Below are 17967 nucleotides of genomic sequence, written 5' to 3'. Positions count from 1 at the left end.
CTTGTTAGGGGGGGTATGAGCTCTAATGAATGCTTATAGCATGTTTATGATGTTATATGCGTCCTCTGTGAAATATGTTATCAATGTGTGTATAGTCTTTGTGCCACAAACATTGTACATATAAAATCGGCCATAGAAAGTGTCACCAACCAAAGTGTTGGAATAAGGACACTGCAGGATACTAGCGTTCTGGTTTGCATCACAATGCTCTTTTACAGACCACTAAACCAACTAAAGGCCTCCATTAGGATTTACAGAACAAACAAAAGTGTCAGCATCTATTCAAGCTCAAGCCAGGGCCAAAAAAGTCAAACCCAACAAAGGCACAGTTCAGTAGGGACATAAAAACATAAAACCAACTGAACCACATCCAGCCAAGACCGACCTAGACAGGAAACTAACAAAAACCTCCTCACGGCTTGGAGCTTGTCCGTGCCCTGGCCCATACCAGTCACCCTCCCCGTGCTAACAGATGAATGACCAGCCTGGAAACTACTTCAAAGGTGGGGTCCAAAATGGCTGCCAGGGGTGTATGTGTTCCTTCCTGGGTCGTAGTTACACACATGGTTCACATACTACACCACATGACACGGGTCCCAGATCAGGGCCAGGGAGAGTGGAGTGGAATGAACAGCTTTGGGTTATTCCCATCAGGGAATGCAGGAAATGTGGGAATAAACCCGAATGGGGTCATATTATAGTTCCCTCTGCTGTATTTCCTTTTAGAAATGGTCCATTAGACAGGCACTCTGTTAAAATGAGTCTTACCTCTACTGTTGTGATAAACAATGCATGGACGGAACCCCCAAAACATCAACACTCCCCTCCGTATTTATTTGGACAGTGAAGCTAAAACTTAATTTCACTCTATACTCCAGTATTTTGGATTTGAGATCAAATGTTGCATATTGTAAAGAACGTCACCTTTTATCTTACAGTATTTTCATACACCACCCCATTTGAAGGTGTCACAAATTCCCTTATCGTGTATTAATATGGTCAAAAGTTTAGTATTTGGTCCCATATTTCTAACACAAAAACCACTACGTTAAGATTGTAACTTTACAAACTTGATGGATGCATTTGCATTTTGTTTGGTTTGTGTTTAGATTATTTTGTGTCCAATAGAAAATGAATGGTAAATAATGTATTGTGTCATTCGAGTCACTTTTATTATAAATGAGAATATATTTATGAACACTTCTACATTAATGTGGATGCTACCATGATTACGGATAATCCTGAATAATACGTAAAAATAATGATTAGTGAGAAAGTTAGAGGCATAAATATCATACCCGCAAAACATGCTAACCTCCTGTTATTGGTAATGGTGAGAAGTTAGCCTGTTTTGGGGGTATGACCTTTGTGCCTCAGTTTACGTTCTCAATATAAATATCTAAGAGAATGACCTGTTAAGCATAGGTTACAGAGTCCACATTTCTTATGTTGTTTGCAATGTTACTACTTTTACTGTCATTTATCTAAAGTTGGTGGAAAAATAGCTCGAAAAGAAAGAGTTTGTGTGCGTTTGTAGTTAGTTGCTCCTACTTGGCATGTTTCCAACGGAAGTCCTTTGAAGGCAGTGTACACAGGGTCACAGAGCTGGCTGCTAGCCTTCAACATAATGACATCTACACCAGAAATGTAGGACAGAGGCAATAACTCTGACGCATTAAACAAGCTCTATTGACAACTGACTTGCCTCAGTAAAACCACCAAGAACATCTACACTACTAGAAAGCAGATATGCTTGTTGTGTTCCGTTAAACAATATATTAAAATGACAGGAAAATGTATATGCTTGTTGTGTTATATAATATAGTATAGTGATACTTGCCTCAGAAAAACTACAACCAAGGGCAACTACAGTATATATCATTCCATGAGAATAGAGATCTGTGTGTGTTGTGTTACATACACTGAACAAAAATATACAATGCAACATGTAAAGTGTTGGTCCCATGTTTCATGAGCTGAAATAAAATCCCAGCAATGTTACACACGCATAAAAAGCTTATTTCGCTCAAATGTTGTGCACAAATGTGTTTACATCCCTGTTAGTGAGAATTTATCCTTTACCAAGATAATCCGTCCACCTGACAGGTATGGCATACCAAGAAGCCGATTAAACAGCATGATTATTACACAGATGCACCTTGTGCTGGGAACAATAAAAGGCCACTAAAATTAGCAGTTTAGTCACACAATCCCACAGATGTCTCAAGTTGAAGGAGCATGCAATTGGCATGCTGACTGCAGGAATGTCCACCAGAGCTGTTCCTAAAGAATTGAATGTTAATTTCTCTACCATAAGCCATAACCCTTTCTCTACCATCTACAGCCTCACAGCCGCAGACCATGTGTAACCACACCAGCCCAGGACCTCCACATCCGGCTTCGTCACCTGTGGGATCGTCAGAGAGCAGCCACCCGGACAGCTGATGAAATTGTGGGTTTGCACAACTAGGGCTGTGGCAGTCATGACATTTTGTCAGCCGTTATGGTCATGCAAACACATTTAGCATCTCCAGGCCTCCACACAGACAAGCTGCTGGTTCACACCTTTGGAACATCTACATGTAAAAAAGTAGAATAAATCTATTGGATATACACCGTCACAATAAATCCATTATTTATTTAGGCAGGTCTAAAGAAACATGAAGAAAATGTATTTCAGAAGAATATAATATGAGTTGGTGTACTGTATGTTATATGGCTAGGCACCATGCCATAGGCTGTAGGCTTGTTCCTTTAGCAGGCAAGATATGCTTAGAAGTACAATGGCATTATGCTTATAAGTACCATGTCATTATTTTATAGTAAGAAGATTATAATAAATTTAGCTGAATAAAATAGAAAGGATATTTTCCCCATTCCGGAGGAGAGTGTGCATATGAAATGGCTATGTTGAGTGTAAAAGTGATCAATTGAAACAGCTCCAATACGCTAGATTTAGCGTTATTTGGCAACTTTAATTGTAAATGATAGAATGCCTTCGAAATCAAAAGATATATGGGCTGCATGATGCGACTAAAGGCTATTGATTTGTGAAAGTTGCAAGAAATGCTTGCGCTCTGTTCCTTGCCTCAGGCTGCACACGCTGTTCTCTCCAGCTCTATTCAAGTGATCATTATGTCACCCATCAGACTATTCTCAATTTAATCTGGTCTTTACTAATATGTCAAATTAGTTTAGATTTAGAATGTCCCATTATCAAATGGGCACGAACAGTGGCAAGAGAAAATGCACTTGAATAGTGATTGGAGGCCATTTTCCCACTGATTAGTCCCATGTCAGATAGGCTACTCCGGTTATCTCGCTGTGCAACCGGTGAAATTCTGCCCTAACTCTGTATGCCATGGGCTCTCCAAACCTGTTCCTGCAGCTATCCAGCGCTTCATTTGGGAAATAAAGTTACATCTGTTCGGGAACATCGATAGTAGCAGGTTGTCACAACGAAACACATTTCATTAAACTGTTGACAGCCCCTCTCTCTGCGCACTGGAGAAAGGAATGAAGGAGAGAAGGGAGGAGATGGAAATGCACAATGGTGAGATTCTGTAGCCAAAAGGTAATGTGTCAGCCTATTAATTATGAAAATACTGTATAAAAAAAGCCCTATTACTGGGCTATTCAAAATCAAAAGGCACTATTATGGTGGCGAACTGAATCTGTTTAATTTAGGCTAGACCAATTACATACCAAAGATCTCTTATATCAGGGTTTTTTTTGTATGTTTTTCTGCCTTCTGTAATGTGGTAGGCTATGCATTGAATAAAGGCACAAACATTTTAATTCAGAATTGTTTTCATATAAGCCTATACATTAGCTCTAATATGCATATAAAAGTTTTGAATTCATCGTCACCTTAGAAAAACCTCTCCATTTCGTTGTGTTAGGCTTTGAAACATCCACAATGACAATTTTTTCCCCCACCTCAGCTTCAACCTGTTGAAGTTTTCAAATGTATCAATCACAGTGAGGTGAGTTTTAAAAGCACGAGACTGGTTAGAGGGACAATAGAGCCCTGAGTACAAGGCCATTAGCGACCTGATGATTGTTAGCAAGTTGGGTACTACTAACATGTCCAGAGTGCATAAAAATGAGATTACCATGATTCAACGGTCAAATAGAATTTTACTGTGGTCATGAATGCCAGTGTGGCAGTAACGCAGTCACCCCAACAGCCCTATGCACAACTGAAGAATATCTGCACAAACTGTCAAACCGTCTCAGGGAAGCTCATTTCCGTGCTCGTCGTCCTCACCAGGGTCTTGACTGCAGTTCAGTGTCGTAACTGGGGCAAATGCTCACCTTTGATGGCCACTGGCACGCTGGAGAAGTGTGCTCTTCACGGATTAATCCCGGTTTCAACTGTACCGGGCAGATGGTAGACAGCATGTATGGAGTCGTGTGGTTTGCTGATGTCAACATTGTGAACAGACTGCCCCATGGTGGCAGTGGGATTATGGTATGCGCACGCATAAACTACGGATAAACACAATTGCATTTTAAATGTACTGAGATACTGTGATGAGATCTGGAAGAGCATCCACTGCTACTACCTCATGTTTCAGCATGGTAATGGACAGCCTCATGTCGCAAGGATCTGTGAACAACTCCTGGAAGCTGAAAATGTCCATGGCCTGCATACTTCCATGGCCTGCATACTTCCATGGCCTGCATACTCACCAGACATGTCAACCATTGAGCATGTTTGGGATACTCGATCGATGTGTACGACGGCATGTTCCAGTTCCCAACAATATCCAGAAACTTCACACAGCCATTGAAGAGGAGTGGGCCAACATTCCCTAGGCCACAATCAACAGAATGATCATCTCTATGAGAAGGAGATGTGTCGTGCTGCATGAGGCAAATGGTGGTCACACCAGATACTGACTGCTTTTCTGATCCACACCCCAACCTTTTTTTTTTTTTTAATACATGCATTCCCAGTCATGTGATATTCATAGATTAGAACCTAATGCATTTCAGTTGACTGATTTCCTTATATGAACTGTAATTCAGTCAAATCTTTGAAATTGTTCCACGTTGCGTTTATATTTTTGTTCAGTGTATTATCATCTAATTCTATTTCAAGAGCATGAAGAAAACAAAATGTTGGGGATTATACCATATTATCAACACATTTAACCTAGAAAACTATACCAAAAGACCAAATATGCCACGTGATTTTGCCAGTATTGCAGAAAGTGGAAGTCCTCTTGGCTCTGTACTTTCTGGTGGAGAACAGATTTATCATTTCATGGCAATGTGACTGTCAATTTCCACTGAGACTTTCAAATGAGAGCAGACCTTTTCGGAAATCCGTGCGGCACACTCAACGGCACTGAGGTGTTAGTAATGCTGGCAGTGAAGGGAGCAATAAGACACTCGAAGAACATTACCCCTCAAAGAAACCCATTCACATCCTTCAACATAACTCATCAAAACAACTCCACCAGCTATTCATTGCCCTTTTGATGGCATGGCAGCACTCAAAACTGTCCACAAATGTCCTTGAGAAGTGACTGATGCACAAGAACTGTGACATGGCCTTGTGCTAGAATTGCTATTTAAGAAATTCTATTTAATATCCCAGTTCCACAGCCTGGACTCCAGCCCTTAAATAGACGTTCCCAATTAGCTTTCAGACTCCAAGGTAATAACCAGCACCAGGTCAGCCCATGCGGTCATGATACTACTCTACATTATGGCCCCGCATATGCCACCTTCCGTCTCGGTTTCCCTTATCCAGCATTTTCTAATCAAGGAGGAAAACGTGGTGGGCCTTGAGGGAAAGGGAAGGAATGTCACAGTCTGAAGGTTCTCTTCAGAGAGGCTGAGTAAAGTAGAGCCGTGTGGTTCGGCCTAACCCCACAGCACGTCCATCCCCAACCTGTCAAGATCTCCACACAGTGAGACATGGGACTGCTGGCAGGCTTGGAGCCTTTCACTCCCTCCGTCAGTGCTTTCTAATCAGAGCCCTGTGTGTTTTTGTTTAACTATCCTTATGGGTACCAGAAGTCCTCACAAGGATAGTAAAACAAGGACAATTCGGACAAGTGGGGTTAGTTTTAGGTATATTTTTAGGGTAAGGGGTTTGGCGTTAAGGTTAGATTTAGGGTTACGGGAAATAGGATGGGAATCAACTATTTTGTCCCCACAAGGATAGCAATACAAAAATGTGTGTGTATGTTATTGACTGTACGTTTGTTTATGTGTAACTCTGTGTTGTTTTTGTCGCACTGCTTTGCTTTATCTTGGCCAGGTCGCAGTTGTAAATAAGAACTTGTTCTCAACTGGTCTACCTGGTTAAATAAAAAATATAAAAATGACTGCTTTCCAACACCCCTTCCCTTCCTCTGTCAGTGGCCATCTGCTTGCAGGCCCAGCCTCACTAGGGCAGGAGAGACATGATGTGATCAGGACGGATAGAACACAGCCGGGTTGAGAAAACACATCAAATTATTTTGACCACTGCGAAAATTTGGTGACAAGGTAATTACAGGTATCAAGTGAAGATCCATTACGGTTCTATTTGTTTATATAGAGCACAGAGAGATAGTGCTGAAAGGACAAGCCTTCTACAGAATTTCTAGAGGTACATTTCTCATCATGATGTATCACTAACAGTAATTGTGAAGATCACACTCACTTTGAATGGAGTAACACTCACTTTGAATGGAGTAACACAGAGCTCCTCTCCACATTCATTACGCTTGTATTCCTGGTGTGATCATACATTACCATAGACATGGAGTAGATGGAAACATGTCTCAAAAAAGCTTTTCAAGTTTTTTTACAATTCTCCACAACCCTCTACAGTCAAAACCAGATAAAAAATAAAAAAATCAAATAAAAATAAAACTGTCCATCAATGGGAGAGAAAGCCTTTGTTCAACGAAACAATGGAGGACATTCTACTGTGGAGGGAGCATTGCGTCACATTATTCACTAAGACCTATGCAGTAATGGCCTTGTGCAGAGAGTACTGAGGGGACGACAGAGCCACAGAGATACTGACTGCATAGTGCACACAGGCAGCCCTACCGCGACCTCACAGACACATTCATGCCCTGTGATTGGCTTTGCCGCTTGGCACATCCCTGACAACTGTGGGGGTCAGAGGTCAGAAAGAATGTTGGAACTCATCTGAATAGGGATGAATGTAATGAGCATTTTGATGCCGTGAAATCGTATGGAGTAACGACGGGACAAAGGGGCATTTTGACACGGAGAGCGAGGCGTGTGCAATCGCCATATCAACTGCCACCCATGCATCTGTCAAGGCTTGGGGGAAAGGCTCTTACTGTACTCTCATATTAAAATTATTAAATGTTACAATAGGCTGGGCTCGATGGACAAAAAAACGATTAAGAGGATATTTGACAGTTCTCTAAGATTCAACATAGATGAATGATCTTAAATGTTCTTGTTTTCTCTCCAGAAAAATCAACATTGTGCTGCTAGGTTGGTCGATATTCAGTTGCTGGCGTAGATCTAGTATTTTTTTCTCTGAAGTGAAAGTTAAAAGCAACAGTAGAGAACACTTTGTAGAATGAGCCAATCCCCACAAGGGTGACAGGCATGATGGCTTCATACACCTTACAGGTGTTCACTCCAATCTTTGTTGGTTCACATGAATGAAAGACTGGGGATATGTGGCACTCTACATCTCTTTCAAGAAAAAGGAAGCTTTGCAGTCACATTCTTTAGAGCATACAGTTACCATCTTCCAGTCAACCCTATCGTAACTAGGTGCATTGTGGGTTTTGTTTTCCTCTTCATTAAAACAAGAAAGAAAATGTGTCCATTTACAAAATAACATTTCAAATTCAAAACCGTTGGTGTCAAAATAAATAGTCAAATGTCAGAGAAACAAAAGCGAAAATGTCTATTGTACTTCCAGTGATCTAAAGATGACGGACGGTGTTTTGTTCCAGTTTGTGCTCCTCTCAGAGGTTGAATACATGAGAAATCCAACAAGCTGCAGGTTTATTTCAGGTTGTCCTAGTGTGGCAGGCAGATGTATTTATACGCCAGGCTCTACTTTGGTACAGATTTAGAGCCAGCAAACAGTCTCCCAGCTACTCTATAAACACATTCCACATTAAAAACACTTCATAAGAGACGCAGGTGGTGGGTTTGACTGACTCTTTCACTCTACTCCCTTGTAAAATGACTGGTTCTGTGATGACAAACTGAAATATACTGGACTGGTTTTCTTTATACACTAGTAGCAGCAGTGCCTTGGCTTTGACAAGGATGCTCCGTACTGATCAATACCTGTGGACGTTATATCCCACCAGTATCCAGAAAAACTATTCACTACTCCCACACATCTTATACTGGCCTCCATAATATCGATCCACCACCTAGCAGAGCTCCTGTGCAGAAAACACTCCAACTTCAATTTCCGCTCAACGGTGTGGGCCTAAAACTGTTTTTTTTGTGGATGACTGAAGGTTATTTGCAAGTGCACAGTAAGTGAAAAGGAGAAACAGGTGCCTTAATTGGGGCACACAGACCACTTTGTCCATACTACCAGAGGAGAAACCAAATCCATAGGAGCATGCCTTACTGTTTAATTATCAGTCTGATGGGCAGTGTGTTAACACTGTGAGAGAATTGAGAATGCAAACAGCACTTGCCATAACCCCATAAAAATAATCGACATCACTGAATATGACAAAGTTAATCATTTCATTCTCATTTCAAGGGTAGAGGAAAAATCAGCAAACAGGAAAAACGCAACGTCTTCACTACGTTCTTATGGGCCTCTAGAGAAGTTACGTTCACTATGGTAATTGACTAAAGGAGAGATGCGTAGTGTTTAGGCAGGCTGCTTGTGCCAGAGGACAGCTTATGTTATGTGCCGCACTCTGGCAGCAGGCTGGGCTCCCCTGTGTCTTCCCCTCTCTCCCTCTGTCTCTCTCTCCCTCATCTCCTCTGTGTTGTCTCTTCTAGCATTTTCTGTACACAATGTGCCATTGTGCTGGACTCAATACTGAAGTGAGTGCAGGCTTGTTAGCCCATGCTCGAGATCCCCATATTGCATCACTACCTGGGGCAGCTGTGGGTTCAGGAGGTAAGGCCACCGGCCTGTCCTTGACATTGGTTAGTGTCTGGGTGAGTCCCTTGAAGCCAACGGGAGTTTGAAACAACACGCATAGAGGTACATGAATAGTAATAATCAAACAAACGATGAACAGATGTTAAGATTATATAAACAGCAGTTTATTACAACACTCAGACGTCAGTTGTGTTTATTACTGTACAACTACGACATCTTAAGACACCTCATATACTAAAACATTGAAAATCTGAGATTCTATAGACAAAAGCTGGGTTAGGTTAACTCAAGATTGACAGTCAAATATTTTCCATACTGAACTGTAAAAGTTGAACGTAAAAACATAAATGAGGGTAACAATTACAACAGCCTTCATCACCAAATGAAACAAGCCATATTCCCAAGGCAAGCAGTCTTGTTAATGGAACACTACCCCGGTCCTCATTGGAATGACTGGCTAAATATAACACAGAAATAAATCGGAGAGGAGCTGCTTCTGTATCACACTGATCTAGATTTCACTTTTACACTTTTCACAGCTAACCCAAAAGTGTTTTCTTCCTAAAGCAGGCATGCCCTCATTCAAATCCGGCCTACCGGTGATTCCATTGAGGCTATGCAGTGTGAATGACACTACTGTTTAAAAAATAACAAGCCTCTCTTCCCAGCCTTTGACCTATTAAAAAGCTCAGTCACATCTGACATTATGTATTTTATCTGAATGGTCAGTGTCCCCGTTATTTAAAACAAAGCAATTACACAGAGGGAATGTAATATCACCAACGTGCAATCATTGGACAATAAATTAGACGAGGTACGATCACGAATATCCTACCAAAAGTACATAAAAAAAACTGTAATATATCTTATGTTTCACGGAATCGTGGCTGAATGATGACATGGATATTCAGCTAGCGGGATACACGCTGCACCGGCATGTTAGAACAGCACACTCCGGTAAGACGGGGGGGGGGGGGGGGGGGGGGGGGGGCGGTCTGTGCATATTTGTAAACAACAGCTGGTGTACGAAATCTAAGGAAGTCTCTAGATTTTGCTCGCCTGAAGTAGAGTATCATGTGATAAAATGCAGACAACACTATTTGCCAAGAGAGTTTTCAGCTATACTTTTCGTGGCTGTTTATTTACCACCACAGACAGATGCTGGCACTAAGACCGCACTCAGTCAGCTGTATAAGGAAATAAGTCAACAGGAAACCGCTCACCCAGAGGCGGCGCTCCAAGTGGCCGGAGACTTTAATGCAGGGAAACTTAAATCAGTTCTACCTAATTTCTATCATGTTAAATGTGCAAACAAAGGGGGAAAAAAATTCTAGATCACCTGTACTCCACACACAGAGACGTGTACAAAGCTCTCCCTCGCCCTCCATTTGGTAAATCCCACCACAATTCCATCCTCCTGATTCCTGCTTACAAGCAAAAATTAAAGCAGGAAGAACCAGTGACTCGGTCTATAAAAAAAAGTGGTCAGATGAAGCAGATGTTAAACTACAGGACTGTTTTGCTAGCACAGACAAGAACATGTTCCGGGATTCTTCCGATGGCATTGGAGGAGTAAACCACATCAGTCACTGGCTTTACCAATAAGTGTATCAAGGATGTTGTCCCCACAGTGAGTGTACGTACATACCCCAACCAGAAGCCATGGATTACAAGCAGTATTCGCACTGAGCTAAAGGGTAGAGCTGCCGCTTTCAAGGTGCGGGACTCTAACCTGGAAGCTTAAATCATTTCTATGAGCTAAATCACTTCTATGCTCGCTTTCCAGGCAAGCAACACTGAGGCATGCATGAGAGCATCAGCTGTTCCGGATGACTGTGTGATCACGCTCTCCACAGCCGACGTGAGTAAGACCTTTAAACAGGTCAACATTCACAAGGCTGCGGGGCCAGACAGATTACCAGGACGTGTGCTCCGGGCATGTGCTGACCAACTAGCAGGTGTCTTCACTGACATAGTCAACATGTTCCTGATTGAGTCTGTATTACCAACATGTTTCAAGCAGACCACCATAGTCCCTGTGCCCAAGAACACGAAGGCAACCTGCCTAAATAACTACAGACCCGTAGCACTCACGTCCGTAGCCATTAAGTGCTTTGAAAGGCTGGTAACGGCTCACATCAACACCATTATCCCAGAAACCCTAGACCCACTCCAATTTGCATACCACCCAAACAGATCCACAGATGATGCAATCTCTATTGCACTCCACACTGCCCTTTCCCACCTGGACAAAAGGAACAGCTACGTGAGAATGTTATTCATTGAGTACAGCTCAGCGTTCAACACCATAGTACCCTCAAAGCTCCTCAATAAGCTAAGGATCCTGGGACGAAACACCTCCCTCTGCAACTGGATCCTAGACTTCCTGACGGGCCGCCCCCAGGTGGTGAAGGTAGGAAGCAACACATCTGCCACGCTGATCCTCAACACTGGAGCCACTCAGGGGTGCGTGCTCAGTCCCCTCCTGTACTCCCTGTTCACCCACGACTGCATGGCCAGGCACAACTCCAACACCATCATTGAGTTTGTAGACAACAGTGGTAGGCCTGATCACCGACAAAGAAGAGACAGCCTATAGGGAGGAGGTCAGAGACCTGGCCGGGTGATGCCAGGATAACAACCTCTCCCTCAGCGTAACCAAGACGAAGGAGATGATTGTGGACTACAGGAAAAAGAGGACCGAGCACGCACCCATTCTCATCGACAGGGCTGTAGTTGAGCAGGTTGAGAGCTTCAAGTTCCTTGGTGTCCACATCACCAACAAACTAGAATGGCCCAAACACACCAAGACAGTCGTGAAGAGGGCACGACAAACCCTATTCCCCCTCTGGAAACTAAAAAGATTTGGCATGGGTCCTCAGATCCCCAAAAGGCTCTACAGCTGCAACGTCAAGAGCATCCGGACAGGTTGCATCACTGCCTGGTATGGCCTCCGACCGCAAGGCACTACAGAGGGTTGTACGTACAGCCCAGTACATCACTGGGGCTAAGCTGCCTGCCATCCAGGACCTCTATACCAGGCGGTGTCAGAAGAAGGCCCTAAAAATTGTCAAAGACCCCAGCCACCCCAGTCATAGACTGTTCTCTCTACAACCGCATGGCAAGCAGTACCAGAGTGCCAAATCTAGGACAAAAAAGGCATCTCAACAGTTTTTACCCCCCAAGCTATAAGACTCCTGAATAGGTAATCAAATGGCTACCCGGACTATTTGCATTGTGTGTGTCTGTCTGTGTCCCCGACCCCTCTTTTTACTCTGCTGCTACTCTGTTTATCATATATGCATAGTCACTTTAACTATACATTCATGTACATACTACCTCAATTGGCCCGACCAACCAGTGCCCCCGCACATTGGCTAACCGGGTTTCCTGCATTGTGTCCCACCACCCACCACCCCCTGTTTTACGCTACTGCTACTCTGTTTATCATATATGCATAGTCACTTTAACCATATCTACATGTACATACTACCTCAATCAGCCCGACTAACTGGTGCCTGTATATAGCCTCGCTACTGTCATAGCCTCGCTACTGTTATTTATTTTTCACTGTTGCTTTTACTTCTTTACTTACCTATTGTTCACCTAATACCTTTTTTGCACTGTTGGTTAGAGCCTGTAAGTAAGCATTTCACTATTTCACGCTGTTGTATTCAGCGCACGTGACAAATAAACTTTGATATCATATCTTGCTTAATGATTATCAGCTTAATATTAGCATAATACGAATAATCAGTTAACTAAAGATACATTAAACAATGAATAAGTAATCTCCTCTTTTAATTGGATAAGAAACAAGGCCCACAAGTCAAATGGAGGACATTTGAATGATCGACTGATTCGATTCAGATTCTACTGCACATGATTATCTCTCTGGCCCTCCTGTAATACTGTGAGGGACAAGGAACCATTTGGTCATGTTTAGTTATTGACAACCAGAAACTGACCCAAATTCATCTTCTGCTTTGATCCTAACCCCTCCAAACGAGACACACCGGTTGGAGAGGTTGATGTTAAGTGCTCCACCTAAATCTATGTACTTCTCTTATATAAGTGGTCAGGGTGGACCCTAGCATGGAATCTTTCACAGATGCTTCCAATAAAAGGGACATTTTGTTCTTCCCTTTGACACGCTTGGTACATGAATACACCTGTTCTGAAAAAGTCACATTCATAGCTTGTCATGTTCCTCAACACCAGAAAATGTGGCAATATTCAATCAGTTATATCAGACAGTGATCTGCAAACAAACAAGTTAAAAATGTATATTAAATAAAGGGTCATTATAAACCATGTCTTCTGCACTACATTGTTTGTGTGATGGTGAAAAGCCTTGGTTATTCTATATTTGCTGAATCAATAAATCATTGATCACAAAAAAAGCAAGCTCCTGCTGCTCCTTTGTCTCGGTCCATGTGATTGCAGTAAATTTGCTCGCTGAGACCAACTGTTGCCTGGCATATCAAACATTACTGTGAAGGGAGTGGTGAGAAGAGAAACCTCACCTAGTATTATCACTACTCCCTATGATCTGTCTCAAAGAATCGTTGGTGTTTTCCAACGGGTAAAAGTCTTAACGATTCACACAGAAGAAGATCGACAGTTCGACAGAGGCTGCATTTTTCTGTTGGCATAGATTTTTTTTCTCTCTAGTATTTTCAACTGAAGGCATGAGAGCCATTGGTTTCTTAGCAACAGAGACTGCAATGATGCAAGATCGAAGGGGAACGTGCAGTCCTACAGTACAGGTGAAGTCTAGTCGACTACACTAATGTCTCCTGTTGCAGCTCCTCAGGTTTTCTGCAACGGGGACATTAATAAGAGAGCTGAAACACAGGGTATGTCAAATGTGGATGCATCTAAAAATGGGGAGCTTGCTGAGAAAAAAATACAAATAGATGTTCATTGTTTTGGGGCATTGGACTTCGTCATAAGGAACACTAAAACAAATACAAAACTTGTCTTGCCTGGGGAAGAAAAATAACTGTCTTTCATTTCAGACTAATAATTTTTTTGTATAATTGAACAATCTAAAATGATCGTATTTTAGAGGGGAAATGTTTTTTCCTAATTTGTGTCACACACTCCAATCTGGCAGTGAACCAGAAAACTGCTCGTCCTCATTAAAACAAATATTCAGCATTTTTTAAGGGGGCAACATAAAAGACTCTAGTGTTACCATATCCAGCCATTGCATAAAGCCTCGCATTCATTGAGAAAATGATGTAATCATTTGCATCAGAACAAGTCGGTCCTATTCCTCAAAGCCTTAAAGGAGACTTTTATCTTAACACATCCATGACAAGTACTACAGGATCAACCCCATTCGCTGAAACAACACTGCGGTGTCAACCACGGTGAATGTCATGATGGTACGAGGCACAGGGCACAGGCTTCATCATGTACCCACATCAAGGGAACATATCTCATTCAGCACTAATGGCTCACGCCTGAGTAGAGCTGCTACTAACAAGTTTCTCAGAATCTATTAAAACACGCCTTGAGAAAAAGTGAGGTCATTGTCTGCCATTTAAAGACGGCATAGAGATCAGTGAAATGTTTGTAACTTGGAGGTTAAATCTGATGGAAACATGGTTCCAGTTGGTGAGAACACAGAGTACCTAATATTTAAAGGATGTTAACTGAACCTCTACTCAATAGTTATCAAACCCATACAACTGCATATACACTGGGTGTACAAAGGAACACCTTCCTAATATTGAGTTACACACACACACACGGTGTCGAACGCGTTCCACAGGGATGCTGGCCCATGTTGAGACCAACGCTTCCCACAGTTGTGTCAACTTGGCTGGATGTCCTTTGGGTGGTGGAGCATTCTTGATACACACAGGAAACTGTTGAGCCCAACAGCGTTGCAGTGCTTGACATAAACCGGTGCGTTTATCACCTACCACCATACCCCATTGAAATACATTTTTTTGTCTTGCCCATTCACCCTCGGAATGGCACACATACACAATCCATGTCTCAATTGTCCTGAGGCTTAAAAATCCTTCTTTAACCTGTCTCTTGAAGTGGCTTTAACAAGTGACATCAATAAGGGATCACAGCTTTCACCTGGTCAGTCTACGTCATGGAAAGAGCAGCTGTTCTTAATGTTTTGTATACTCAATATACAGTAAGCATCATTCTAGCAAGTCAGCATAATGGTACAGATATTGATTTCTGTGTATGTTAGACAACCCAACCTATTCTACCTGTTCCCTTGCTGCTCTGTTGATAAGTTTATACCTGTGAATAATAGTGTTGCTCCAATGCATTTATTATGTTAGAGCTCCCGAGTGGCGCAGCGGTCTAAGGCACTGCATCTCAGTGTAAGAGGCATCACTACAGTCCCTGGTTCAAATCCAGGTTGTATCACATCCGGCCGTGATTGGGAGTCCCATAGAGCGGCGCACAATTGGCCCAGCGTCGTCTAGGTTTGGTGGTCATTGTAAATAAGAATTTGTTCTTAACTGACCTGCCTAGTTAAATTTTAAAAAAATGTAACGTTACACTGTCTGAGACATGAGAATTCACTGTTGGTGGAAGTGAACCACTGGCTTTCACAAAGTCACACAATAGACCTACATCTTAGGTTTGTTCACAGTTCCTCTTATGACAACGACCTGTGTGGGTCATTTCACTACATAACGGCTCATGTTACAGGTACTATTACACCCCCCCACCCCCAACCCCACCCCCTCTGGTTTGAACTCTGACTACTTTTCCTTTCAGTCTCCTATGCAAGTAACAAAATACATTGGTAAACACTTGATGTTAGCACAAGACTTTGCCACCACTAAGAGCAGCTCTTTATCTTAAATCCTTAAACATGAGTGTGAGAATTAATCTCTAAATCCAAATGAGGATTTAAGTCAATGAGCCTAATTAAACCTTTGGAAATGGATAGAGTGGTGGTGGAAACGTGCATTACATCTAGGTGTCTCGCCAGAGCTGAAAGTGTGATGTACAGAATCTAAACCACTATGTCACAGGTGATGCTGAGTACAGTTTGAGTGGCATCTTTTAAGAAATAGGTGTTCTTCCTGTTAGGTTATCTGGGATACTGCTTGGTATTTCAGAGAAATAATGTGTGCTGCAGTGAGGCGTCTTTATGCAAATCTGTAGGCTACTGAACTCAGATTGCAATGTACAGCAAATCCATGCACGTTGTTGTTGTTACTATTCAGCTGTGAAGTACATCTCCCTGTGTAGGCCTACTGTGTCATAAGCACTACTAGTAGGGCATATTCTATGATGTGCCTATATAGAATAAGAAATGCACAAAGAAATGGTGGTTCAACACAGGAGCACTGAGAAAAGGTTTTCTATTCACCTCACATGACATTGGAAAGTTCAGGCATATGAAATATTAATTCATCTGCCTGTATCATAGATTACAGTAGGCTAGCCCTTGCATGAATGAATGAGTGCATTTGCAATGTTATTTCCTAAACTCCTCCTAGGAGGTTCCTGCGCTGAGCCCCCCAGAAAGTGACATTGTTGTCACCAAACAATGAGCTGTAGACTACCTCTATGGAGACCATGTTGCCATTGCCCATCAGAGGAGATGACCGACTTGGGGGTTACATTGCAAGTAGCCTACTGTGACAATTGCTGAGAACCACACTAGCTTTTATCCCTCCTACTCACCTTCAATAGAGATCACATGTTCTCGGATCTGGTTCTGCAGGGCCATGTCATCGATGCGTTCGATCAGGTCGTAGATTGAGTAAATGTTCGGGTGGACCGATTCAAACCGATGGATCTCAGCCCGGATGGCTGCCGAGTTGGACAAAACAAACTGCTGGTTGCCTTGTTGGCCGGCCTGGGACGCCTGTCCTGATACTGTCCCCGAACCGAACTGACCCTGCCCGGAGCCTCCGGATGATCCTGATCCGAACTGGGACGGGATGGACTGGGGTACTGGTACAGGAACGGGCGCTGGGACCGTGCCTGGGGTGGGCATGGCTGGTTGAGACTGCTGCGCGATTCCGGACACCGACCCCGATTGGAAATTCATCTTGGTTTGAACAAGTAAGTCTTTACAATAGGAAAACAAATGAATAGACCCCTATTCTAGGACTTAAAAACGATGTGATCAAAAGAAGTCCGCGGGAACTAGCTAGTTGTCTGAAAACGAGATTGCACAGACGCATCAATAGTTGGTCACCAATTGCAACAAAACGCGGTTCTTATTCATACTATCAAAACTTGAATGTGGTTCATTTTCCGTTATAAGCTATAGTGGGAGGATGGGCTACTACTGGGCGCTTTCGCTTTGGCCGTGTCCTGCCCTTTTCCGGAGATCACAAACCGCAATGCCTACCACTAGACACTCCTTTTCTGGGCTATTCGGTCCCTTTTAATGGTTTAATTAATCGAACGGTTTTCCTTGGCTGCTCTGTCAAACGCATACAATGGGCTCGGCTTCGGCAAGGCGCCTGGGTCCACTGCCTACTAAATGCGTTGTTTCTGCGTTGAAATGAACTCGCGTTGATTCCTCTTTGGTCCAAGTGGTCCCTGCCCAGCGCCCTCCTCCGCATTTTGTAACGTCACATATCACGTAATTGTACTTGAGATGGGGGAGGGAGTAATTCGATTGGATGATTATGTGGAGGAAGAATAAAGCAACATGCTCATCATTTTAATAACCTAGCCTATCTGACAGTTATGCAACCAAATCATTTGGATGATAAGAGAAAATAATTACTCAGATACGTTTTATGTAGGCTACTATATTGATGTATTCCCTTTTACCCCCTCCCCAATAGGAGACACACACCGCGGCCAGTTGCTCTGGTGTGTCTCCTCTCTTATGGTTTACCTAAAAAGCAACATTGAAGGGGGAGCTATTA

At 42.8% G+C, this 17967-nt stretch overlaps 1 protein-coding gene across 1 annotated transcript in view; it reads right to left on the bottom strand.

The window, feature by feature from the left end:
- The window catches only part of LOC115157183 (arf-GAP with GTPase, ANK repeat and PH domain-containing protein 3), a 218919-nt gene extending 201289 nt beyond the window's left edge, over positions 1-17630 (bottom strand). The window contains exon 1 of the mRNA XM_029705219.1: positions 16763-17630. Within this exon, the coding sequence (XP_029561079.1) occupies positions 16763-17132 (370 nt within the window). The 5' untranslated portion in view covers positions 17133-17630. The remainder of the gene's footprint in view (positions 1-16762) is intronic.
- Positions 17631-17967: the final 337 nt, after the last annotated feature.

The sequence above is a fragment of the Salmo trutta genome, chromosome 21, assembly GCF_901001165.1.
Source record: "Salmo trutta chromosome 21, fSalTru1.1, whole genome shotgun sequence".
Taxonomy (NCBI): Eukaryota; Metazoa; Chordata; class Actinopteri; order Salmoniformes; family Salmonidae; genus Salmo; species Salmo trutta.
Note: the sequence above shows the minus strand (reverse complement) of the source record. Positions and strands in the feature narration are given on the sequence as shown.